The following is a 22022-nucleotide window of genomic DNA, read 5'->3' as shown; positions in this document are numbered from 1 at the left end:
GGGCCGTGCCGGTGTCGGTTATTCCCCAGTCCTTTGGTTATTATAGCATTCATGGAACTCAAAAATAAAAATAAGAGACTCTCATAGTTCCTTAGTTATGTTGAATTAAATATTTTATTTATCAAAACTAAACTTTTTATTTTTAAACTTTCCTAATATTTACTTTTCCTCCATGGATGATTTAACTCACAACGTAAGTTTTTTTTTATATAAAAAAATAGCTAAATTAAATAGGTGGAATTGAATAAAGTTGTTTACCCTCCTTGAACATAATTTATGCAAATCTACCTTTTGATATAAAATAGTCTCCCAGCTTTGAGTATAGTTTTCATTTAATATTTTTATTCCAAACTTTCAAGTTAAAGTTAGATTTCAAAAGGTTAAGTTTTATGGTTTATATTCCTTTAGTCTCAAGTTTTAGGATTTCATACTTTTATCATTGGCTTTTCACCGTAAAGGCTTACTTTACCTTTATATTAATTGATTTAAATATTATGATGCAGTAGACTAATTTTAATAGTGATGATAACCAACTGTTAATATATAAAAGAACTAACAACCAAAAGTGTAAAATTAGAGACTAAACCAAATAGAAATACCCATCTCAACAAAAACTAAGTTTTCCTCTCCCTCACTCCCATCAAAACATTATCTTTTTTTAACCTTGAATTGAAAAATCTAAAAGTAGTAAGGACAGCATATCTAGAATTATAGCAAAAACTAAGAATTTAAGATCATCCAAGAACATTTGAAGAACATCCAAGAACATTTGAAGATCTAAGGAAACAATGTTGATGGGAGGAATATGGTTTTGTGGAATAGAAGCGAGATTTGGAAAGAGGTTATGCGTTCCAAGGAAGGAGGGGTGTATCTTTATGGCGCAAATTTTGGCGCAAATTTTGTGGAATAAAGATTAGGAACAAAACGGCAACACAAGTTGGTTTTGACAATATCTTTGGACTTACTCAAATTATGTGATGGGGACGTGGGTTGAAAAAACAAAGGGGGGAATATGGTGGAGGGAGTGTCGGTGGAATTATTCAAACTCCGAGATCTGAACACCCAATACAAAGGGCCCTCTACAGCCTCCAACATATGAATAAAGGGTGTGGCGCAACGTGGGGTGGACTTTTGTACATCTAATCTACCTTCCCTCTAACTAACCCACAACTCAGCAGCTTCGTATTGTCAAAATAACACACCCCAACCCAGTCCATCGTGGAATAGAAAAAAGAGCCTGGATCCAATCCACATCTACAAGTTGACTTAGATGCTTCTTAAATCACCATGGACCTCAAGCAATACAAACACAAAAAAAGGATAGCCCTCACGTACACATACGATTAGATGGATGATAGAATTGGAGGGCATGTGGCCCAATTAGTCAACTAAACCCCGCGAAAACTCTGATCGACACATTCAGTGCTAAGATAGGAACACAAGTATTCTTTACCTTTAGGTTGAGTGCTATTTCAGGTCACAGAGTGTCACGATCAGGTTTGTCCAACGTATGTTGCCTGTGGCCACATGTTGGATGTCTCGATCATGCTCGTCCAGAATATGTTGTTCATGGGGTATATGCCCATTCCAAACTCCTTTTACTTGCTTTCATATATATGTTGTTCATGGGGTATATGCCCATTCCAAACTCCTTATACTTGCTTTCATATATAGTTAGATCTGTATTATTCTTGTTGTGTCAATAAGCAATGTCTAGTCGTGTCATTGTCAGACAATTCAACCTCCCAATCAATCTTTAAATGATTCTCCTTTGTGAGTTGAAAATTAGGTATGATTGGAGTACTATATACTTTTAACTCCCAGTTTTCCTATCTCATATAAAAAAGTTTACATATTTTTGTCGTAACAAAATGATATCTTTCTGGCTTCCCTATCACCTCAGTGTTTCCAGATCCTTGGTATGAAAATGATACTCAAGGAGTCTTTTTGATGTATCAATTCCAATTATATATCATTGACATACACAACAAGCAAGGTAATACCATTCTCACAACATTGATAGAAGATAGAATGACCCGATGTACTTTTTTGAAAACCCTAATTGTTTACAAAAACATCCTTGTATTTTAGATTATAAACATAATATAGGTGCAAAACCCCAAACTCAAAGACTTCAAACTTATTCTCAAACTAAAAGAACGTACAATTAAACTAGGCTTCAAAATAAAACAAGATGGAACATAAGCAGTAAGATAAACAACAAAAAATATAACCAAACAGATGGGGAAAAAATATAGGAATAAAACATACAGACAGACACAGGAGAAAGATCCATGTAATAAATACCCAGAAAGATCCTTGACCAAGACATGGAAAACAAACCTTGCCCTCTCACCGCCATATGGGTTGAGTGAAGTGAAAAGCTCCAAAAATATCTTACATCTCTTGAATTAAAGCAGCAACGGATGCTATCATAAAGATTGAATATTCCCAAAATCCTTTTTTGGCATGAAAAATTGAAACCATTTGAAGAAATGTCCATGCCATCAATTTAAAATTATTAGGTGGACACCATTTCTTGATTGTCTAATGAACGTAATTCAAGAGGAACAAGGAAATCAAAATTCAAATGAAGTAAATATTTAAGAAATAGCAATTCTACAACAGAACTTCGAACATGAAACAAATATCCAAATTTTGTATTGGAATATTCAGCTAATTCTAGTTAGAACAATAACGTGACTAGAAGAAGCATTATAGTAGCAAAGACTTCTAATCACCATTGGTTAGCCTAGTGGTCAACAAGGGGCAAGTAGATAACAAAGAGTGAATGAGCTCAAGTCATGTTGTGGCGGCCACCTACTTCAGATATTAAATCTACAAGTGTCATTGGCAATCAAATATAGCAAGGTCAGATAATCATTTCTACTTTTATTTTCTACTTTTATTAATTTAATGTTGTTGTTTGTTTCACTTAGTCTAAATCAGGTACTTCTCCTGTTGAAGAGAGATAATTCTCCAGGAATTTAGTCCTGGAGTTCTAAGGGAATTAAAAAATATTGGCCAATTACAATTGAAATCTACTCAATTGCAAATAACTTTCGGGTGGATGACGCATCTAACAATCCCCTTTACATCCACCATTTTGATAATCTATTATTGATGCTTGTATCCCAGCCAACAACTGGAGAAACTTCACTTTCTGTAGTCGAGCCACAAAGAGAGCACTTCCCAAATGTCCATGAAGAACTCGGGTTGGTTTTATTGATCGCATCTTGGCATGTTCATCAAGAAATGATCCTTTAGTAAATGTGTGGATCCACAGCAATATCATTGTCCTCCTGGATTCTCATTATCCAATGAGACAGCAACCAGTGTTATCCACTTACATTAAGCTCAAGATATATTATGAGAGATTCTCAAAAAATAATGTCCTTCAAAGTTTTCAGTTATGATGGGACTTGGTGACTCTTACATAATGTTAAAAAAGAAACCAAGCTTTTCTTGAGGAAAAAGAATGTACAAGGCATACAAAAAACAATAGACCTCCGGATTGAAAATAATAGAATGAAGGCACACCACCTCTAGAAATTGACGATCAGTGAGAGAACGAAGAGAACCCAAAGAGAGCAAGGGTCAGGAGAAGACAAAAAAAAAAAAAAACAAAAGGCCACTTTCTCCCGATTATTGATGAGGACATAAATTGAAAATTTGAAATTATGTGAGAGGAGAACATCAATTATAGACCTAGCAACCCTTATTGTGAGGTGTGTAAGTGGAGGCACAAAGGCATTAATTGATATCTTCGAAATGGAGTATTATATGGACTTTTGGGTCTAAACAACTTCTTAACTGATATCTCGCCACAAGATCTCTCAAGCTCTCAAAAATTCTATTATTCCTCTCAAGCCAGAATCTCCCACAAAAATGAAAAGAAATAACATGCCACACAACTTGGCCTTTACCACGAAAAAGAACCCACGAGAACCTCCTCAACCATAGCATAACAGTCCCCATTCCAAACCAGACATAAATTATAAGAATCCAGCCAACGAGTCCAAAGGGACTAAATAAATGGGCAATCCAACAAAAGGTGATGCAAATCCTAAAACGGGCAACACACACAAGATGCACCAATAATAGAAGAGTGTCTATGGACACAATTCTTAGTGTCAACTCTCCCTTGTAAAACCTGCCACAAAAAAGTTACTTTCTTAGAAAGTTTAATCTTCTAGAGAGAGGAGAAAGGAGAGGCGGAACGGGGGCGAGGAAGACCAACAACAACTAGGAGAATGAGCAGCAAGAGAATCCCCAAGATGGCTCCAGGTTCCAGAACCTAGAGTCCCTACCCCTTCGAAGTATACAAAGACCATGGAGGATAGAAATATTATTGAAGCATAGAAGGCCTCTTTATCAGAAAAAAAAAAAGAAAAAAAATGACATACAACCCAAAAATAGCAAGAGAGATCAAAGAACGAAAGATCATAAGCCACAAGATGTAACTTTTTGCATGAGATATGGCATAAACATGGAAACACCTCACGAAGGCGCTTCTCACCCAACCACCAATCTTTTCAAAAATAAACACTCGAACCATTCCCAATATTGCACTTAACAAACAAAGAAATAGAATGTAAGATGGAAGCAATCAAATTCTAGAGGATTTTAAGATAACCTTTAGTACTACCACTGATAACCCACTCACGGATGTGGGCCAACTACTTCTAAGGAATGGTGCAGAAATCAAGAGTTCAAGTGCCCAAGTTCGTGTTTTAGGTACTTGTTATTCTGTGCTACAAACTCATTGTCTCAAACAAGTATTGGATAATTGCATCTCGGGTGACTTGTGAGATCCCACATCGGTTGGAGAGGGGAACGAAGCATTCGATATGAGGGTGTGAAAACCTCTTCCTAGCAGACACGTTTTAAAAATCTTGAGGGGAACTTCGATAGAGAAAGCCCAAAGAGGACAATATTGGCTAGCGGTGGGCTTGAGCTGTCACAAATGATATCAGAGCCAGACACCGGGCGGTGTGCCAATGAGGATGCTGGGCCTCGAAGGGGATGGATTGTGAGATCCCGCATCGGTTGGAGAGGGGAACGAAGCATTCTTTGCAAGGGTGTGGAAACCTCTCCCTAGCAAACACGTTTTAAAAACCTTGAGGGGAAGCTTGAAAGGGAAAGCCCAAAGAGGACAATATTTGCTAGAGGCGGGCTTGAGCTGTTGCAAATGGTATCAAAGCCAGACACTGGACGGTGTGCCAGCGAGGGGCTGGGCCCCAAAGAGGGGGTGGATTATAAGATCTCACATTGTTTAGAGAGAGGAACGAGTGTTAGCGAGGACGCTGGGCTCCAAAGGTGGTGGATTGTGAGATCCTGCGTCGGTTGGAGAGGGGAATGAAGCATTCTTTGTAAGGGTNNNTGGAAACCTTTCCCTAGTAAACGCGTTTGGAAAACCTTGAGGGGAAGCCCGGAAGGAAAATCCCAAAGAGGACAATATCGGCTAGCGGTGTGCTTGGGTCATTACAAATGGTATCAGAGCCAGACATTCAACAGCGTACCAATTTAGACGCTGAGCCCTGAAGGGGGAGGACACTGGGCGGTGTGCCAGCAAGGACGCTGAGCCCCAAAGGGAGATGGATTGTGAGATCCCACATCGATTGGAGAGAGAAACGAGTGCCAGCAAGGATGCTAGGCCTCGAAGGGGGTGGATTGTGAGATCCCACATCGATTGGATAGGAGATGAAGCATTCTTTATAAGGGTGCGGAAACCTCTCCCTAGCAGACACGTTTTAAAAACCTTGAGGGAAACCCCGAAAGGGAAAGCTCAAAGAGGACAATATTTGCTAGCGGTGGGCTTGGACGGTTACCTGACAAGTCATATTGTTCTAATAGATTAAGTTTCCATGACAATGAAACCAGTAGATAAATGTCCCGATTGCATAGTTTAGAACAGCTGCTTGTTTGTGTATTTTAATGGCAATCGAAGCTTAAGGATACTTGGTGTGTATAACAGAGTTCAAGTTCAGATTGTCTTGTTCATGATCTACTTACTTTGAACATGATTCACAATACCATACAACTTGAATTTCTATATGTTCTAGACAGATTTTAATTCAACGTTTATGAAATTATTCTAAACCATGCCACTCCAATTTGGCATTGGGCCACAAATCTTTCATGTAACATAAATATAATGGATGAACTTTTGTTCTATTTGTTTCTTAGCTCCATAGAGGAGGCTGCCTTTTGCGTCTAACAACAATTAGTCATCCAGATCTCATCCACTATGATGAGATTAATTTTGGTTGCAAATTTACTTTGGTCAACTATTGTTCATGCTTCACGTGGATTTTCCAAATGCAATCAAGGTCAAATGTTCAACTTCCCATCACTCTTTTCTTTGCGTCGATTGAAACTTAATTCCAAAAGGTTGTTAAAAAGTTTCATTTGTGTATTGAAGTTTATTTTTTACATCTAAATGGTGTATTAATACATCAGTTGTTGTGCGTATGAAGTCCTGAGAAAGCCTCGATAGTGGAAAGGTTTGAATGACACTTCCCCATTGTTTCAGTCTAGAGTTCCAATACGATTTTTGTGACAGTCTGCTTAATCTTTTGTGGAAACCACTCCTTTTTATTTAAGACCAATCCAGAAGATTACCAAACACTCTTTAGAATACTACTACGATTACTCCATTGTAGTATTTTGTTTTTCTTAGGAAGATTTTGTTTTTCTTAGGATGAAAAACTTGGTGGGGGTGGAGGAGTATTTATGGTAAAGGTTAGACAACGTAGACGACACATTTGTAATCTTCTAGATTTTATTTTCTAGATTTATTCCTAAAATATCTAAAATATCTAAATATCTAAATTTTTTCTTCACTCTTCATCGTAATGCCTTCCATTTGCTTAGCCTGGATTTTTTAGCTGGCTAGAGAATTTTCAAACTCTACAAGTGATGGTTGACAAGTCATTCTTGTACGGCAATAATGAAACTTCTATATTCTAGCCACAATCCGTGGATGATAATCCTCTTCATTTGAGCTTCTCCAATGACAGACTTCAAATCTAGTTTAGAAATCTCCCCACAGATCGACTTAACCCTATGAAGTATACCAAGCAAAGCAATCATCATGTTGCGTTGTGAGATTGACAGCTCGGTTCTCCAGAAGTTGCAACCTCGTATCATTCTTCTTTGAGAAAAGCATTACGAACATGTCTCATGCTTCTTACTGTGTCTTGTCATCCTGAATGTACTTTAACATCTCTTTTTCGACCACGGTTTTCAAGGAAGACATTGTTTTACCTATTTTGATTTTCCCTCTGCCCCCATTTTCCAAAACCTTCTTTTTAAGTGAGGGTAGAGGCTTGAGCATACGTTGTTTGGCCGTAGGCAACGCGCAAACGAATTGGCTTAACTCACTTGTTGCTGGGAAGTGAGTGCCGCACAATCGCAAGTCTGCTGCCAAGAAAAGAGCGATTGTGACACCCAGCATCCTCGCTGGCACACAGCGAATATCATTGTAACAGCCCAAGCCCACCACTAATAGATATTATCCACTTTAGCCCGTTACGTATAGCTGTCAGCCTCACGGTTTTAAAACGCGTCTGCTAGGGAGAGGTTTCCACGCCCTTATAAGAAATGCTTCATTCCCCTCTCCAACCGATGTGGAATCTCACAATCCACCCTCCTTGGGATTCAGCGTCCTTGCTGGCACACCGCTCGATGACTAGCTCTGATACCATTTGTAACTGCTCAAGCCCACTGCTAGCAGATATTGTCCGTTTTAGCCCGTTACGTATCGTCGTCAGCCTCGCAATTTTTTTAAAACGTGTCTACTATGATACATGAGAGCTAACACAATTATTGGGATTTTTTATTGGGATGGTAACCCAATAATTGTCTTGCTACAATATCCTGCTATGATTTTATCATAGCCCAAAAGGGTTGAGGTTCGTAGTCACTCTGGGATGGTATAAACCCAGTTGTGATTGTTGAGCACTGTTGGGAGAGGAGTCCCACATCGGTTAATTAAGGGGTTAATCATGAGTTTATAAGTAAGAAATATATATCCACTGGTATGAAGCTTTTTGGGGAAACCAAAAGTAAAGTCATGAGAGACTATGCTCAAAGTGGACAATATCATACCATTGTGGAGGTTGGTGGGTCCTAACATGGTATCGGAGCCAGACATTGGACAGTGTGCCAGCGAGGACGCTGGACGCCCAAGGGGGTGGATTGTGAGATCCCACGTCAGTTGGAGAGGGGAACAAAACATTCCTTATAAGGGTGTGAAACCTCTCTCTAACATACGTGTTTTAAAACCTTGAAGGGAAGTTCGGAAGGGAAAGCCCAAAAAGAACAATATCTGCTAATGGTGGGCTTGAACTGTTACAAATGGTATCAGAGCCAGACACCGAGCGGTGTGCCAGCGAGGATGCTGGACCTCCAAGGGGGTTGAATTTTGAGATCCCACATCGGTTGGAGAGGGGAAAGAAGCATTCTTTATAAGGGTGTGGAAACCTATTCCTAGTAGACGTGTTTTAAAATTTTGAGAAGAAGCCCTAGAAGGCAAAGCCCAAAAAAAAGAAATTTTTTTCTAGCAATGAACTTGGGTTGTTACTAATAGTATCAGAGTCATGTCCTTAACTAGTCATGTCAATAGAATTCTCAAATGTCGAACAAAAAAGTTGTGAGCCTTGAAGGTGTAGTCAAAAGTGACTCAAGTGTTGAACCAAGGGTGTACTTTGTTTGAGGACTCTAGAGAAGGAGTTGAGCTTCAATTAAGGAGAGTCTAGGGTTTCACAGACTTCAGCGGAGGCTCTATAGTATACTTTGTTCGAGAGGAGGATTGTTGAGGATTATTGGGAGAGGAGTCCACATCGGTTAACTAAGAGGTTGATCATGAATACATCTCCATTGATATGAGTCCTTTTAGAAAAACTAAAAGTAAAGTCACGAGAGCATATGCTCAAAGTGGATAATATCGTAAGAGGCTATTGATTTTCACCCCCATTAATGGAATTGCAGAGAACACCAGAACCCCTGCAAGCTAAAGCAAGATGGAGAAAATAAAATATACTTATCATTCAGCTAAATTTTGATAGGGATAGCTTGTTGTCTTACCTCCTGCAACGAAATTCTGCATGTGGAACGATGAGGAATAGAGTGGCTGTTTCGAAGATTAAGGGTTGTATGGTGCGCGTGCGGAGTTGTTGAATAGAACTCCAGTAGAATGGGCGGAGGAAGATGAAATTGCAGAAGGAAAAGTGTGTGGCTGAAACAGGGCCATTGCTGCCATGAGTGACATTGGAAGTGAGCACTGAGCGAGAACGCAGCGTGCACGACTTTGGCGCGTTGTTTATTCATTCCACGTGCCAAGAGTAATCTAAAAGTACTAACGGAGAGCTTAGAGAGAGGAACAAGCTTCTCCCTCCATTGAGAATAAAATGTTTTGGTCTAATTCTACTAATAAAACTCTAAATATGAATAGGATTTAAATTTAAGATTTAAATTCAATATTCTAATTTTTCTAATTTTGAACTCTCCACTTTCAATAGAGGTTTACGGAGATAAGCCGGCTTTTTTTTTTTCTTTATTTATTGGGTTTCACTTCCAAACGAGGCCCGTTACTGTTAAGGGATTTTGAGCCTTCAAAACCCTAGATTTCGCCGCTCTCCAATTAACTTCCGATCGCCGCTCTCCAATTTACTTATTCCGATCGTCCATGGCGCATCTGGGTGGTGGTGCCGAGGCTCACGCCCGCTTCAAGCAATACGAGTATCGAGCCAATTCCAGTTTGGTTCTGACTACAGACTCTCGTCCTCGCGACACACATGAACCCACCGGCGAGCCCGAGTCCCTCTGGGGAAAAATTGATCCTAAAAGCTTTGGTGATAGGGCTTATAGAGGGAGGCCCCCGGAATTGGATGAGAAACTTAAGATATCCAAGAGGAAGAAGAAAGAGCTCGACCCACTCGCGGAGCTTCCACCTAGTAGGCAAAGCAGCAAGCGTCGTCGTCTTCAGGAAGAAAGTGTTCTTACTTCTACCGAGGAAGGAGTCTACATGCCTAAGACTAAGGAGACCAGGGCGGCTTACGAGGCGATGCTCAGTGTCATTCAACAACAATTAGGTGGGCAACCTTTGAGCATAGTAAGTGGCGCAGCGGATGAGATTTTGGCGGTTCTAAAAAACGACTCATTCAAGAACCCAGACAAGAAAAAAGAAATCGAGAAATTACTGAACCCCATTCCAAACAATGTATTCGATCAGTTGGTGTCTATTGGGAGGCTTATTACTGATTATCAAGATGGGAGCGATGCTGCCGGGCCTGCGTCAGCTAATGGGGATGATGCTCTTGATGACGATGTAGGTGTTGCGGTTGAATTTGAGGAGAACGAGGAGGAGGAGGAAGAGAGTGATCTAGACATGGTCCAGGAGGATGAAGAAGACGAAGATGATGTGGTAGAGCCTAATGGTTCTGGGGCTATGCAGATGGGCGGGGGAATTGATGACGATGAAATGCAGGAAAAGGACGGAGGTATGAACCTTAATGTTCAGGATATTGATGCTTACTGGCTCCAGAGGAAAATCTCTCAGGCTTACGAACAACAAATTGATCCACAGCAATGCCAGAAGCTTGCCGAAGAGGTTCTCAAGATACTGGCTGAAGGTGATGACCGGGAAGTCGAGACCAAGTTGTTGGTGCATCTCCAGTTTGAAAAATTCAGCCTTGTAAAATTTCTTCTACGAAACCGACTGAAGGTTGTATGGTGCACCCGTTTGGCTAGGTCTGAAGACCAAGAAGAAAGAAAGAAAATTGAGGAGGAAATGATGCATCTGGGACCAGATTTAGCTGCAATCCTCGAGCAGCTGCATGCTACTAGAGCAACAGCGAAAGAGAGGCAAAAAAATTTAGAGAAGAGTATCAGAGAAGAGGCTCGTCGATTGAAGGATGAGAACGGAGGAGACGCGGAAAGGGGAAGGAGGGAGCCTGTTGAGAGAGATATGGACAGCGGGTGGTTGACTGGACAGAGCCATGTGCTTGATCTTGACAGTATTGCATTTCAACAAGGTAGTCTTTTGATGGCAAACAATAAATGCGTACTTCCTGATGGGTCATACAGACATCTCAGTAAGGGTTACGAAGAGATTCACGTTCCTGCTCTGAAACCAAAGCCGTTTGATAGCGAAGAGAAATTTGTTAAAATTGCTTCCATGCCAGATTGGGCACAGCCAGCTTTCAAGGGAATGACTCAGTTAAATAGGGTTCAAAGTAAAGTCTACGATACTGCCCTCTTTAAAGCGGACAATGTTCTGTTATGTGCCCCTACTGGCGCCGGGAAAACTAACGTTGCTGTCCTCACTATACTACAGCAGATTGCTCTGCACACAAATCCAGATGGTTCGTACAACCACAATGAATACAAGATTGTATATGTTGCACCTATGAAAGCTCTTGTTGCTGAAGTTGTTGGCAATCTGTCTAATCGCTTGCAGGACTATGGTGTCAAGGTTCGGGAACTTAGTGGAGATCAGACATTGACTCGTCAACAAATTGAGGAGACTCAAATCATTGTTACAACTCCTGAGAAGTGGGATATCATTACTAGGAAGTCTGGTGATCGCACGTATACACAGCTTGTAAAGCTTCTGATTATTGATGAGATTCATCTTCTTCATGATAACAGAGGCCCTGTGCTTGAAAGCATTGTCGCCAGAACTGTGAGGCAAATTGAGACCACTAAGGAGCATATCCGTTTGGTGGGATTATCAGCCACCCTCCCTAATTATGAAGATGTAGCATTATTCTTGCGAGTTGATATGAAAAAAGGTTTGTTCCATTTTGACAATAGCTACAGACCCGTCCCTCTCTCTCAACAGTATATTGGAATAACGGTGAAGAAGCCATTGCAGAGGTTCCAGTTGATGAACGATCTCTGTTATGAGAAGGTAATGGCAGTTGCTGGTAAGCATCAGGTTCTTATCTTTGTCCATTCAAGGAAAGAAACTTCCAAAACAGCTCGTGCTATTCGAGATGCTGCTCTTGCCAATGACACTCTTGGCAAATTCTTGAAGGAGGACAGTGCTAGCCGTGAGATACTTCACACTCATACCGATTTAGTCAAAAGTAATGATCTCAAAGATCTTCTACCTTACGGTTTCGCAATACATCATGCTGGGATGACAAGGGTTGATCGCCAACTTGTTGAGGATCTTTTTGCTGATGGTCATATTCAAGTTTTGGTTTCCACGGCTACTCTTGCTTGGGGTGTGAACCTGCCAGCTCATAGTGTTATTATCAAGGGAACCCAGATTTACAATCCAGAGAAAGGAGCATGGACTGAGTTAAGTCCTTTAGATGTTATGCAGATGCTGGGTCGTGCAGGAAGACCTCAATATGATTCTTATGGGGAGGGAATAATCATCACAGGACACAGTGAATTGCAATATTATCTTTCACTAATGAACCAACAGCTACCGATTGAAAGTCAGTTTGTCTCCAAAATGGCCGATCAATTAAATGCAGAAATTGTCCTTGGGACTGTTCAAAATGCAAGAGAAGCATGTAATTGGCTTGGATATACGTACTTGTATGTTCGTATGCTAAGGAATCCCACCCTGTACGGAATAGCGCCTGATGCTCTTTCAAGAGATATAACATTGGAAGAGAGGAGAGCTGATTTGGTAAGTCCAAAATACTTTTTTTTTTTTCTTTTTTTCTCAAAACGTCCTAATATTGGTTGCTTGCTGGATTGCTTGTTGTTACCTTTTGTAGATATTTCATGTTTCTTTTTCTTTCTTTCTTTTTTTTTTTTTTTTTTTTTTTTTTTTTTTTTTTTTTTTTTTTTTTTTTTTTTTTTTTTTTTTTTGTCAAAACGTCTCATATTGGTTGTTTGCTGGATTGCTTGTTGTTACCTTTTGTAGATATTCATGTTTCTTTGGCCGGATGAGCCATTTAACACTTGAGAAAAATATATCAGCAAATATGGTAGATGATAAATTATTATTTCAGAAATATTTTCTTACTTTGTTTTAGAGAAGAAACCACTTCCATTAAGACCGAAACAAGATTAACAATAAAAAAGTGGCTAGACAAGTCGCTAAGCAATGATTCCAATGATGTTATTCTATGTTCTAGATTCAAAAGAAAATAGAAATATCTGAACAACGAAATTATTGTGTATGATGCTGTAGTCCTCTCAACCGTAATGTATTTCAACCAAATGCCCAAGGCTGATGTTAAAGGACCTGTACCCCACAAAAATCTACCTCTTCTTCCTACACAAGGAGGATTTTAACCTTACTAATTATTCTCAATCTTAAATAATAAAATAGAGTAGAAGATAAAAATTAACACTTTAAAGTCATAAGCGTTGCTAACTCTAACATTTATTAGAAATAGATTATCATGGAGAAGAAGATTTGTCATGGAAAGAACTAATAGAGACCTGTAGGAGTGCTTTTGTTTAAGCTATTGGTATTGGAGCGTTTGCCTTTTCTAGCTGTTCACAATTAATCCAAAATTCCATTTTACTATAAAAAAAAACGTGAATTTGTTTCTTTAAAATACTGGCTGAATACTGTACTCGAGGAAAGAAAAATGACGAAGGGAAATAGACAAAATCTAAAGAGGAGAGATGCGAAGTAAATGTTGCCTTACAATTGTATCCGAAAAGATTGGATCTTGTGGGTAGTTGTGGGTGATAATTATGATTGTTGTTTTATGTTGCGGTTGTGTAAGATGATATTTTTGTTTTTCTCATTATGACGCTGCCTATGTCTGCAGATTCATTCAGCTGCTACAATATTAGACAAAAATAATCTGGTGAAGTATGACCGCAAAAGTGGGTATTTCCAAGTTACGGACTTGGGTCGCATAGCTAGCTACTACTATATAACACATGGAACAATATCCACTTACAATGAGCATTTGAAGCCAATGATGGGGGATATTGAGCTATGTCGCCTGTTCTCATTGAGTGAAGAATTTAAATATGTAACTGTGCGCCAAGATGAGAAAATGGAATTAGCAAAGCTGTTGGAACGTGTTCCAATTCCTATCAAGGAAAGCTTGGAGGAACCCAGTGCCAAGATCAATGTTTTGCTGCAAGCATATATATCTCAGCTAAAGCTGGAAGGGCTGTCGTTGACATCTGACATGGTGTTCATAACTCAGGTCTGTTCAGTTTGCTTTTGTTTAAGAATTTATACAAATTGAATTATCTCATTTTAATCTTTAACATTTATTTGTTATTAATGGCTATTTACATCTCATTTTGTGGATTCCTGTCAAGCTTTGTTGTTGTACTCCAGACTTCTTTTGTTGTCTGTACCCATTTTCTGTGCCTCTATGCTTAGGCTTTTAATTTGGCTTTCCTTGCATTAATATCTTTTAATGTTTCATCAGAGTGCTGGACGGCTTATGCGAGCTCTATTTGAGATTGTCTTGAAACGAGGATGGGCACAACTTGCTGAGAAGGCCTTGAACTTGTGCAAGATGGTGAGTAAAAGGATGTGGAATGTCCAGACACCTCTTCGGCAATTTCATGGTATCTCGAATGATATTCTCATGAAGCTGGAGAAGAAGGATTTGGCTTGGGACCGGTACTATGATCTCTCATCGCAGGAGCTCGGTGAGCTTATACGTGCGCCCAAAATGGGAAGAACTCTTCACAAGTTCATCCACCAATTCCCAAAATTAAATCTTGCTGCACATGTTCAGCCAATTACACGCACTGTTCTGAGAGTTGAGCTCACAATAACACCAGACTTCCAGTGGGAGGACAAGGTTCATGGATATGTTGAGTCATTTTGGGTACTTGTGGAGGATAATGATGGTGAAAATATACTTCATCATGAGTATTTCCTGTTGAAGAAGCAGTACATTGATGAGGACCACACTTTGAATTTTACGGTCCAGATATACGAACCACTACCCCCGCAGTACTTCATACGTGTTGTGTCAGACAGATGGCTAGGGTCACAAACTATTTTGCCTGTCTCTTTCAGGCACCTCATTCTGCCAGAAAAGTTCCCCCCACCAACGGAGTTGTTAGACTTGCAACCTCTTCCTGTGACTGCGTTAAGAAATCCATCTTATGAAGCTCTTCATAAAGATTTTAAGCATTTCAATCCTGTTCAGACTCAAGTCTTTACCGTGTTGTATAACACAGATGACAATGTTCTAGTTGCAGCGCCAACAGGAAGTGGAAAAACTATTTGTGCCGAGTTTGCTATATTGAGGAATCATCAGAAAGGGCAGGATAACATGTTACGTGCTGTGTATATTGCACCTATAGAAGCTCTTGCCAAAGAACGTTACAGAGACTGGGAAAAGAAGTTTGGGAAGGGACTTGGAATCCGTGTTGTTGAGTTAACAGGGGAAACGGCGACAGATTTGAAACTTCTTGAGAAAGGTCAAATAATCATTAGTACCCCAGAGAAATGGGATGCTCTATCTCGTCGTTGGAAGCAGCGAAAACATGTCCAACAGGTCAGCCTTTTTATTATTGATGAACTTCACTTGATTGGAGGTCAAGGTGGTCCTGTATTGGAGGTGATTGTGTCTAGGATGAGATACATTGCAAGTCAGATTGAGAACAAGATTCGAATTGTGGCCCTTTCTACTTCACTTGCAAATGCCAAAGATATTGGGGATTGGATAGGGGCTACTTCTCATGGTCTCTTCAATTTCCCGCCTGGAGTTCGTCCTGTGCCTTTGGAGATTCATATTCAGGGGGTGGATATAGCTAATTTTGAAGCAAGAATGCAGGCAATGACAAAGCCAACATACACAGCTATTGTTCAGCATGCAAAAAATGGAAAGCCTGCTCTTGTTTTTGTTCCTACAAGGAAGCATGTCAGACTGACAGCAGTGGATATAATGACGTACTCTAGTGCAGACAATGGAGAGAAGCTGCCATTCTTGTTGAGATCTCTTGAAGACATTGAGCCCTTTGTTGACAAGATTCACGATGAGATGCTGAAAGCCATTTTACGTCATGGGGTTGGCTATTTGCACGAGGGATTGTCTAGCTTGGATCAAGAAGTGGTGACGCAACTGTTTGAAGCAGGGTGGATTCAGGTTTGTGTTGTAAGCAGCTCGATGTGTTGGGGTGTTCCATTGTTAGCCCATTTGGTGGTGGTAATGGGAACGCAATATTATGATGGAAGGGAAAATGCGCACACCGACTACCCTGTTACTGATTTGATGCAGATGATGGGACATGCCAGTCGACCACTGCTTGATAATTCTGGGAAATGTGTCATTCTTTGCCATGCACCCCGTAAAGAATACTACAAAAAATTCTTATATGAAGCTTTCCCGGTTGAAAGCCACCTACACCATTACCTTCATGATAATATTAATGCAGAAATTGTTGCTGGAATTATTGAGAATAAGCAGGATGCTGTTGATTATATTACGTGGACTTTTATGTACAGGAGGCTTACTCAGAATCCCAATTATTATAATCTTCAAGGTGTCAGTCATAGGCATCTTTCTGACCACCTTTCAGAGCTTATTGAGAACACGTTGAGCGATTTAGAAGCAAGCAAGTGCATTGGCATTGAGGATGATATGGACCTATCTCCATCTAATCTTGGTATGATAGCGTCGTATTATTACATAAGTTATACTACCATTGAGCGTTTCAGTTCGTCTTTAACTGGCAAAACCAAGATGAAGGGTCTTTTGGAGATTCTGGCTTCAGCTTCTGAGTATGCATTGCTTCCAATACGACCGGGTGAAGAAGAGTTGATTCGCAGGTTGATTAATCATCAGCGATTTTCCTTTGAAAATCCGAAATGCACAGACCCACATGTCAAAGCAAATGCATTGCTGCAGGCTCACTTCTCAAGGCAATCCGTTGGTGGTAACTTAGCAATAGATCAACGGGAGGTAGTCATTTCTGCCAGTAGGTTGCTGCAGGCAATGGTGGATGTCATTTCGAGCAATGGTTGGCTGAGCCTTGCCCTTCTTGCAATGGAAGTCAGCCAGATGGTGACCCAAGGCCTGTGGGAGAGGGATTCCATGCTTCTTCAGCTACCACATTTCACAAAGGAACTGGCCAAGAGATGCCAAGAGAACCCTGGAAAGAACATAGAGACAGTATTTGACCTGGCGGAAATGGAGGATGAGGAAAGGCGTGAACTACTTCAGATGACAGATGTTCAGTTGTCGGATATTGCACGTTTTTGCAATCGGTTCCCAAATATTGATTTGGCATACGAGGTACTGGATGGTGAGAATGTTGCAGCAGGGGAGAACATAACACTTCAAGTTGCACTTGAGCGGGATCTTGATGGAAGGACTGAGGTTGGGCCTGTGGATGCTCCGAGGTATCCCAAAGCCAAAGAAGAAGGCTGGTGGCTTGTTGTTGGCGATACAAAGAGCAACCAGCTACTGGCGATTAAAAGGGTTTCCCTTCAAAGGAAGTCGAAGGTCAAGCTTGATTTCACTGCGCCTCCAGACACTGGAAAGAAATCGTATACCCTTTATTTCATGTGTGATTCATACTTGGGCTGCGACCAGGAGTATAGTTTCTCAGTCGATGTCAAAGATGCTGACGAAGATAGTGGGAGAGAGTAGAGTAGCTGTTAGTCTGGCAGTCGATGTCAAAGGTGCTGATGAAGATAGCGGGAGAGGAGTAGAGTAGTTGTTAGTTGGGTGTTTCCATTTTGATTTGAAATTTGTTAACTGATAAAGAGCACGTATTTTTTAACTCAAGGGATTGTCTTCGTTTTTATGTGATTAAGATGCTATAATTATGTATAAAACTTGTAACATGCTTGATTATGGTTCATTCAATACGGTATCTGGATATGGATAATATGAAAATAATATATATTGTGGTCTAGAAAGTGGAAATGTGGACAGATACAGCATTGATTTTGACAAAAGAAAAGAAAAAGAGTGGATTTGATAGTTGATAGTTGATATCGAACAGAACACAAGACGAGACACATAGGGATCGGATCTCTCATTCCTCGTAAATTTGACACTCGTCAAGCTGAGGATTGTCTCGACAGAAATACTCCAGGGGATCTTGAGTCTGTAGTTTACGTAGGAGATGGGCCTTAGCTTGGCTAACCTCCTCCACCTGGTCCCAGGCCACCTTGCACTCATCAGAGCCTGAGGTCTCGTCCCCCTTGCAAACCTCCTTCGCTTCCATCACCTTCTTCTCAATCATTTCTGTCAGAAGCTTCTCTCTCATCCGCGTTCCTTTGTATTTGTATTTTGACATGCTCACAGTCATTGCTCTCTCCCGCTGATACCCCTGTTTTCTGCTGCCGACGCTCAGCCCTAGATACGCTATTTTCTCCTGAAGGCCCTTACACGGTCTCACAGAGGTGGATGATGAAGGTGGCATCGGCCACGACCACGACCACGAGGCAGCCATTTTATTAGAACTCCAGTTGCTGCTTCAATTTCAATGATCACCGGACGCCTCAACGCTTTCTCAGAAACAGAATTAAGTAATAGTATTTTGAGTTTTTGACCACCCACCCTATCCCGAAAGCAAGTGGGTCTTGGGCCGGGCTCTTAGTCTTCGGCCCACCCCACCCACCCACCCACCCCATTTATATTCCTGGATTGAAACAACGGGGAAAATCGGCCGTTGAACTTTGAAATTTGAAATTTGAAACCCTTGGAGCGTAGTAACACGATTTGGTTCGTCGTCAGCGAGGTGGAGGAGAAACAATAGTCATGGAAGACGCTACAATACAGGAATTGGACCCAGAAACTGAATTCCTTTTCTCCAAGCGGAAAACTGAGAACGATTGGGAACTCTTCAAAGAGAACGTCAGACCTCTGAAGAGAGGTCGCAATATCAGCATCTTGAACAATGCCCTCAAGTCCCATACTGATAATCATCTCAAGAAATCCCTTCTTGATAACCGAAGGTTTTTTTCCATCTCTCTTTTGCGCCTATGATTCTAGTGCCCCTTTCCTAATCTCTTCTTCATTCTTCTTTCAGGAAGTTGATTGAGGCTATCGACGACTACAAAGGTGACGATCCCCTGCAGCCATGGCTCGAGTAAGTTGCCTGTTTTTCTTGTTTAACTTCAGATCTTCATTTGAACTGAAAAACTCGCCTAAAATTTATTCCTCTTCAATACATTGCTCTCATATTTCCTAACCTCTGGGTTTGCTAAATTAATTGAAACTTGCATCTCACTCTCCTTCCAGCTTTGCATTCTAATTCCCGGTATTTACTAACAATACATACTTTTCAAAGGTGTATTAAATGGGTTCAAGAGGCATATCCAGCTGGGGGTGATTTCTCTGGACTTGTTTTGATATATGAACAATGTGTGCGGAATTTTTGGCATTCAGATCGCTACAAGGAGGATCTTCGTTATTTGAAAGTGTGGTTGGAATATGTGAGTGGGATCTCCTTTTCCATTGTGTATACTACTATATTTGAACTTTGAGTCTTTGTCGTTTGATAATTAAATGCTGCAGGCTGAAAATTGTTTTGATGCCGAAGTCATATTTAATTTTCTGCACGCAAATGAAATTGGGACGACGCATTCTGCTTATTACATAGCATATGCTCTTCATTTGGAGTCTAAATCTAAATCAAAGGCTGCAAATGACATGTTTAATCTTGGTATCTCAAGGTGAGGCTTCAATTTAATGTTTTGGCATTTCTTATTGAATTGGATCAGGCATTTTTTTGTTAATTAACGTGAATAACATGATCAATTATAATTCTTTCTTGCTTTTCGGCTGCAAGGATTGAGACAAGTGTGTCCTAAATATAACTAGGATTAAGTTACTAACTTCTCGCTTTAACCTTTGTATGACTTCTATTTTATGCATTGGTTTTGATACTTTGTTTTCTAGCATAATATTTATGTTTGATACAGATTTTGTGCGGTTAATTTATTGGAAGAAGTGGACTGTATCATTCTATGGTAGATATGGTTTGTTTGATTTGAACACAATTTAGTATAAACAAGACAGAACTTGGTTGTCGTGCCCTCATGCTGCAACAATGAATATTTCTTTCTTTCTTTATTTTTCCCCTTTGATAATATTAAAATGGATGTGAGTCCACAAATTTATATTGATGAATTCCTCCATTTTCGCTTTGAGACATAATGTCTTATCTTGTATTTCTTATGTTGTAAATATAGAAAAGTTTTCTTTATAATTTCTTTAAAAATTTCCCCTGCTATGATTCTATTTAATTTTTTTAATAACTCTTTTGATGTGTAGGAATGCTCATCCAATAGATAAATTGAAGGATGCTTATAGAATGTTTCTCTTGCGCACAATGCAAAGACCAAAAGCTGCAGATGTAAGCAAGGTTTTAAATTGAACGTTGCTCATATCATTCTAACTGAACTTCTAAGTTGAAATCATTATAAAATTCAGATATATCGTATACGAAACTATTTAGGTAAATTGTAGCTCAGTCATGTGAGGGTACCTGTATTGTGTAGGAGTCGGTGGAAAAATGCTTACCAGTTCGTAGCTTTGGAACTGTGCTTCCCAATCCAGGTAATCATAAGTTCATTTGATTTCATCTGCATTAGAACTTTACACTTTCTAAAGTCTTTATTTGTTGCAGGAATGCTGACAATGGGCAATGTCGATCGTTCCAGGAAAAACATGAAGCCTGAAAGGTGAGTGCAGTTACACTTGGAGAGATTTTAGTACGGAGTTGCACAAATTTCACTAATATGGGGTGTTTCTTGAGATCATTTCTCTCCTATGAACTTTGTTGCAATTCAATGGTAGGTCATATCTAGCTCCACTTGATGTTTATGATGATTCAAAAGTCGCCGTTACTTCACACCATGAACCAGATGTTTCAAAGGCACATTTGAATTCTTGGACAGTATTGGGGAGTCGAAGGGAGAGAAACAAAGAAAACAATGCACCTCCTTCCAAATGGACTTCCCACAAGGTTTGACAGTGACATCAAGATGCAAGATTATTTTAGTAGATACAATTCTTGAATTGTACAACTGATGCAGTGTATAAGACCCTCAACATTTCTGTTGTCAGATACCGCAAAGGATTGGATCCAGGATTGGAGGATCGAATGCAAATGCACCTATAGAGGTGTTTGTGGACGAGGAATGCGAAGAGTAAGCTAAAGCATTATTTTGTATGAACTATGGGTTCGTTAACTTCACATGAATTTCTTCTCTTGTCATAGGGCGCATAAACTGGAACATGAAGAAAGTCGCAAGTCTTCAACCACACACCTTAGGCAAGTTGATGGACGCGATTGGAAAAGGTGAGAAATCATTACCACAGAATTTCCAATGCTTTGTTTTTTTGCATGAGGAGGCTCAAATATGATTTGCAGGCAACCCTTATTGTTTTTATGTTGTTTGAGCAGGGAAGCAGACTTACTAAGGCAGAATCCATTGCGCAACTTTCCTTCTAACAGTTTCCGATGATCAGCTCTGTTTGTTGTAAATTGTAATTCCCTAAATGGCTTATCCTGTGACTGGTGGATCTTTTCCTAAAGAACCTTCTCCAAGTTCTCTCCTTGGCCAAAAAAAAGAAAAAAAAACCTGAATTGGTTTTGGGTTTGTTATGGTCAACAACCCTTGTTTTCTGTTTCTTTTTTATAAATAACTTTGTTTTGGTTGTAGTTTTATGTGTTGTAACTATGTAAGGTCATGTATGGTTGGAATCATTTGAAAATTTGATTGAATGTGACTTTTTAGTTTAATTATTAAGTTAAATAAGAAGGAGATCACTGCAATTTGTTTCACTAAACACATTTGAGATGAAAAACTAGGTGGGAGTGGGAGTGGAGTGATGATACTAAAGGTAGCACCTCTGGTTGGTCACAACACTTCCACCCTATATTTGTAGCTGGTATGCTCCTCTGACACAAATCGTCCATCTGTTGAGGGTTTCACGCATATTTCATTCAACTAGTAGATATTAGTATCATTGACTTTTCGAGTTTGGCTATGGAGATAAATTTGGGGTCTCTCATTTGAATTATCTAATCTTTTTTTTGTTCGGGTGTTATGATTTTATTTTTTTTTACATTATTTAAAAAAAAAAAAAAACCAA

General features: G+C 39.9%; 3 protein-coding genes across 3 annotated transcripts; 2 read left to right on the top strand and 1 right to left on the bottom strand.

The window, feature by feature from the left end:
- The first annotated feature begins 9603 nt into the window (after nt 1-9603).
- On the top strand, nt 9604-17793 carry LOC111480994 (DExH-box ATP-dependent RNA helicase DExH12-like). Its single transcript, XM_023126245.1, has 3 exons — nt 9604-12652; nt 13755-14144; nt 14376-17793. Exons 1-3 carry the CDS (start codon nt 9692-9694, stop codon nt 17556-17558), a joined length of 6534 nt encoding a protein of 2177 aa, XP_022982013.1. The 5' UTR covers nt 9604-9691; the 3' UTR covers nt 17559-17793.
- A 31-nt stretch (nt 17794-17824) lies between these two features.
- On the bottom strand, nt 17825-18461 carry LOC111480996 (calvin cycle protein CP12-3, chloroplastic). The gene has a single exon (XM_023126247.1). The coding sequence runs from the start codon at nt 18367-18369 to the stop codon at nt 17950-17952; it is 420 nt and encodes a 139-aa protein (XP_022982015.1). The 5' UTR covers nt 18370-18461; the 3' UTR covers nt 17825-17949.
- Nucleotides 18462-18574: 113 nt separating this feature from the next.
- LOC111480995 (mitotic spindle checkpoint protein BUBR1) lies at nt 18575-21669 on the top strand. Its single transcript, XM_023126246.1, has 11 exons — nt 18575-18874; nt 18949-19008; nt 19210-19354; nt 19437-19594; nt 20196-20277; nt 20423-20480; nt 20551-20605; nt 20721-20889; nt 20991-21073; nt 21145-21225; nt 21331-21669. The coding sequence occupies exons 1-11, from the start codon at nt 18678-18680 to the stop codon at nt 21389-21391; spliced, it is 1149 nt and encodes a 382-aa protein (XP_022982014.1). The 5' UTR covers nt 18575-18677; the 3' UTR covers nt 21392-21669.
- Nucleotides 21670-22022: the final 353 nt, after the last annotated feature.

The sequence above is a fragment of the Cucurbita maxima genome, unplaced genomic scaffold, assembly GCF_002738345.1.
Source record: "Cucurbita maxima cultivar Rimu unplaced genomic scaffold, Cmax_1.0 Cma_Scf00006, whole genome shotgun sequence".
NCBI lineage: Eukaryota > Viridiplantae > Streptophyta > Magnoliopsida > Cucurbitales > Cucurbitaceae > Cucurbita > Cucurbita maxima.
This window is presented reverse-complemented; position numbering and strand designations above follow the sequence as displayed.